General features: G+C 55.5%; 1 protein-coding gene across 2 annotated transcripts in view; it reads right to left on the reverse strand.

Annotated features, from left to right (window-relative positions):
• Positions 1-1,523: 1,523 nt before the first annotated feature.
• Positions 1,524-2,669, reverse strand: part of MFSD10 (major facilitator superfamily domain containing 10) — a 22,074-nt gene continuing 20,928 nt past the window's right edge. For both annotated transcript variants that reach the window (XM_026034095.1, XM_026034094.1), the window contains exons 12-13: positions 2,554-2,643; positions 1,524-1,857 (exon numbers count right to left, since the gene is read on the reverse strand). In XM_026034095.1, coding sequence (XP_025889880.1) covers positions 1,751-1,857; positions 2,554-2,643 — 197 coding nt within the window. In that variant the 3' untranslated portion in view covers positions 1,524-1,750. The remainder of the gene's footprint in view (positions 1,858-2,553; positions 2,644-2,669) is intronic.

The raw sequence follows: 2,669 nt of genomic DNA on the forward strand, positions 1-2,669 counted from the left end.
CCCCCCGTTTTTTTCTAGACTATAGTTTAAGGAACCCCATGGCCTGGCGAAAGCCTGGTCGCTTCTGAATTTGGCTGGTGGAAAGCACGAAGGTTAAACAACAGCCGCGTAAGGGCTGGCGGGCAGAGTATTCTTCACGTCAGCATCACCCTTAAGCTCCCCTGGGTGTGTAGGCAGCCTCTACCTGCAGCCTTTAGTGTTTATTCCCTCATATGAGAAAAGTTTGTGTGTGTGACACGGCATATTTAACACTTTTTTTAAATGAATTGTTTTCATTTACCAAAACTGCTATTTCTCGATTTTATTGCTCGCAGTGAAGTACTAAAACCCCAGCTGATGTTCAGGCTGTATTTGCAGGTTGCTCAACGTGTGTGTTTAACATGTGGCATGGTAAGGGAAATGGCTTTCACCCCGAATCGGCTGTTCTAGTGTTGCTGCCTGCTTGTGTCTAGCACTAATCCTGAAAGGCGTTTCAAGCCAGGCTGGGTGACACCTGCAGGAAGTCTCCGGCTCCGTAAGGATCTCAGTGCAGGCGCGGGCGGAGAGTGGCGCTCAGCGATTCCTGCTGCAGGCATCACCTGGCTCTGCCTTTAACAAACAGCAGGAACCATTGGAACCTCTGAGGGAAGCACGCGAGCCTCACAGTACGTGTGTGTAGCACAGCAGAACGTGGCCGTAGCCCCGCGGGGCACCGTGGCACACGGCTGGGCACACGGCAGCGCTGGGGGCTGTGGGGCACAGGGGCTGCCGGGGGCTCAGGAAGGGCCATGCGGCACCCGCAGCCCCCAGCGGTGCCCGGGCCCTGTGCGTGGCTCTGTGTGCAACTGCCATGGGCCTGAGGCCATTACTCACTAACTGCTCTATGTTTCTGTTCACTAAATCCTTCCATTTATCTTGACCACGTATGCAATGATTTTTAATTTCTAATTTTGTAGTTTGTTCTTTCATATTGTAATACAAAGACTTAAAATGTAGTCATGTATGGTATGGTTACACACTTTGGGGCAAGAGCAAGTCCTGTATTTTTCTTTTTTTTCTTGTATCATTAAGTTCTACTCACAAATAAAACTCTTTAAAAAAAGATCTTTTTCCCCCCTCTCTCTTTCAAAACTCTTAATATACAGTTTTATTCTGCAGGTCCAGGTTTGAGCCTTGAATTAACTTTATTTTCTCTTATTGCTCAGTTACTGTAGGGGTTGATGAATGACTGCTGCTCTGCCTGCTGGGGGCCCAGTCGGTGTCAGGCTCCTCCAGGAGCAGCCTGAGCCCAGGGCTGAAGAACAGGGACACCCCCCCACCACCACCACCACCCCCGCCCCGGCTCCTCTGCGGCTGCTGCCTGAGCCGAGGAAGCGGCCGGGACCCCCCCCACACTCCTGTGGAGGGAGCTCTGAATAGGGCCGGACACCAACCCGGTGGGGTTCACATATCTGCTCACCTGCAGTTAACTTACCAAGCCCTTGTACAGTACAACACTTTATTTGTAATGAAAAAAACCACAGTGCTTGGGCCTCAAGTAAATACGATAGTGTATTAGGAACGTAAAACATCTCTCGAAGTTTATTTGTGTATTAAAAACAGAGCCCCTGTGCTCAGACAGAGGGCAGCTCCTGCGGCCTGCGTGGCGCCCAGGAGTGCCCTGGCTTAAGGCAGTTGCTTAAAGCTTTGGGCTGCTGCCCTCCCGGGCGCTGCTCCGTGACTGTGGTCACAGCGGCCCCACGTGCCGCAGCCTGTCGTGGTGGGGCAGCCTCTACTCCACCTTGCTGGGCTCCTTAACAGCACCCAGCACCATAAAGGGCAGCAGGAAGAAAGCGCTGCAGAGGGTGAAGCAGATGTGCGCCCCTGCCAGCCAATAAACTGGAAAGGAAACAGGAGTCATTACTTAATGCTCTTGTCCTTGCGTGGGGTTAAACAGGCAGCCAGCTCTCCCACTTGCACCAGCTTCCTGGTACAAATGAAAATAGAGCTGTCAGGACATGAAAACTACTGCCTCCTTGGCCCTGTACTCCTTGGTTGCATGCAAGCCAGCGCCAGGCTGCCAGGGAAACTGCATGTTAAAAATCAGAAGGTCTCGTTCTTGCCCGTACTGAAAGGGGGCGGGGGGGAGTTGCGGCTGGCCCCCTGGTTTTGCTTGCTCAGTGTTAAGCAGCAGGCAGTCCTGGCTTGGGGCTCCTGCCTGTCCCTGTGGGGCTGCTCCACTGACTCCCACTGGGCTGGGGGGGTCTTTGGGGAGCACAGGAACCTGCTGCCTGGCGGGCAGAGATGCCCCGGCTGGGAGCTGGGCCCCCGGGTGGCTTTGGCCCTGTGGTTTTGCAGCAAAATGGGTGTTTGTCTTCAGTGGGTTAGGGCCGCGCTGCAGCTGCTGCCTGCAGCTGGACCCACCTGGAGCAGCGTCTGGCCTGGGCCTTAACCCCGGCCCTGCCCAGCGGCACCGGCACCAACACGGGGTGGCGGCGGGAGCGCCTTGCACTGAAGCCCTTTGCACCGGTCCCTGCCCAGAGGGGTTTTTGGCGCTGAACCCACCCGCGGCTCCCAGCGCGAGCCCTCACTCACCTGTTGCAGCCACGATGGGCCCCAGGGCCCTGGCCAGGGCTCCCAGGCTCCTCAGGATCCCCATGACCCTCCCTTTCTGGCTGGCAGCACCTGCGCAAGCAGAGAGCGTCACTGGG

This window comes from Nothoprocta perdicaria, unplaced genomic scaffold, assembly GCF_003342845.1.
Source record: "Nothoprocta perdicaria isolate Ctin4 unplaced genomic scaffold, notPer1 scaffold_14, whole genome shotgun sequence".
Lineage (NCBI taxonomy): Eukaryota > Metazoa > Chordata > Aves > Tinamiformes > Tinamidae > Nothoprocta > Nothoprocta perdicaria.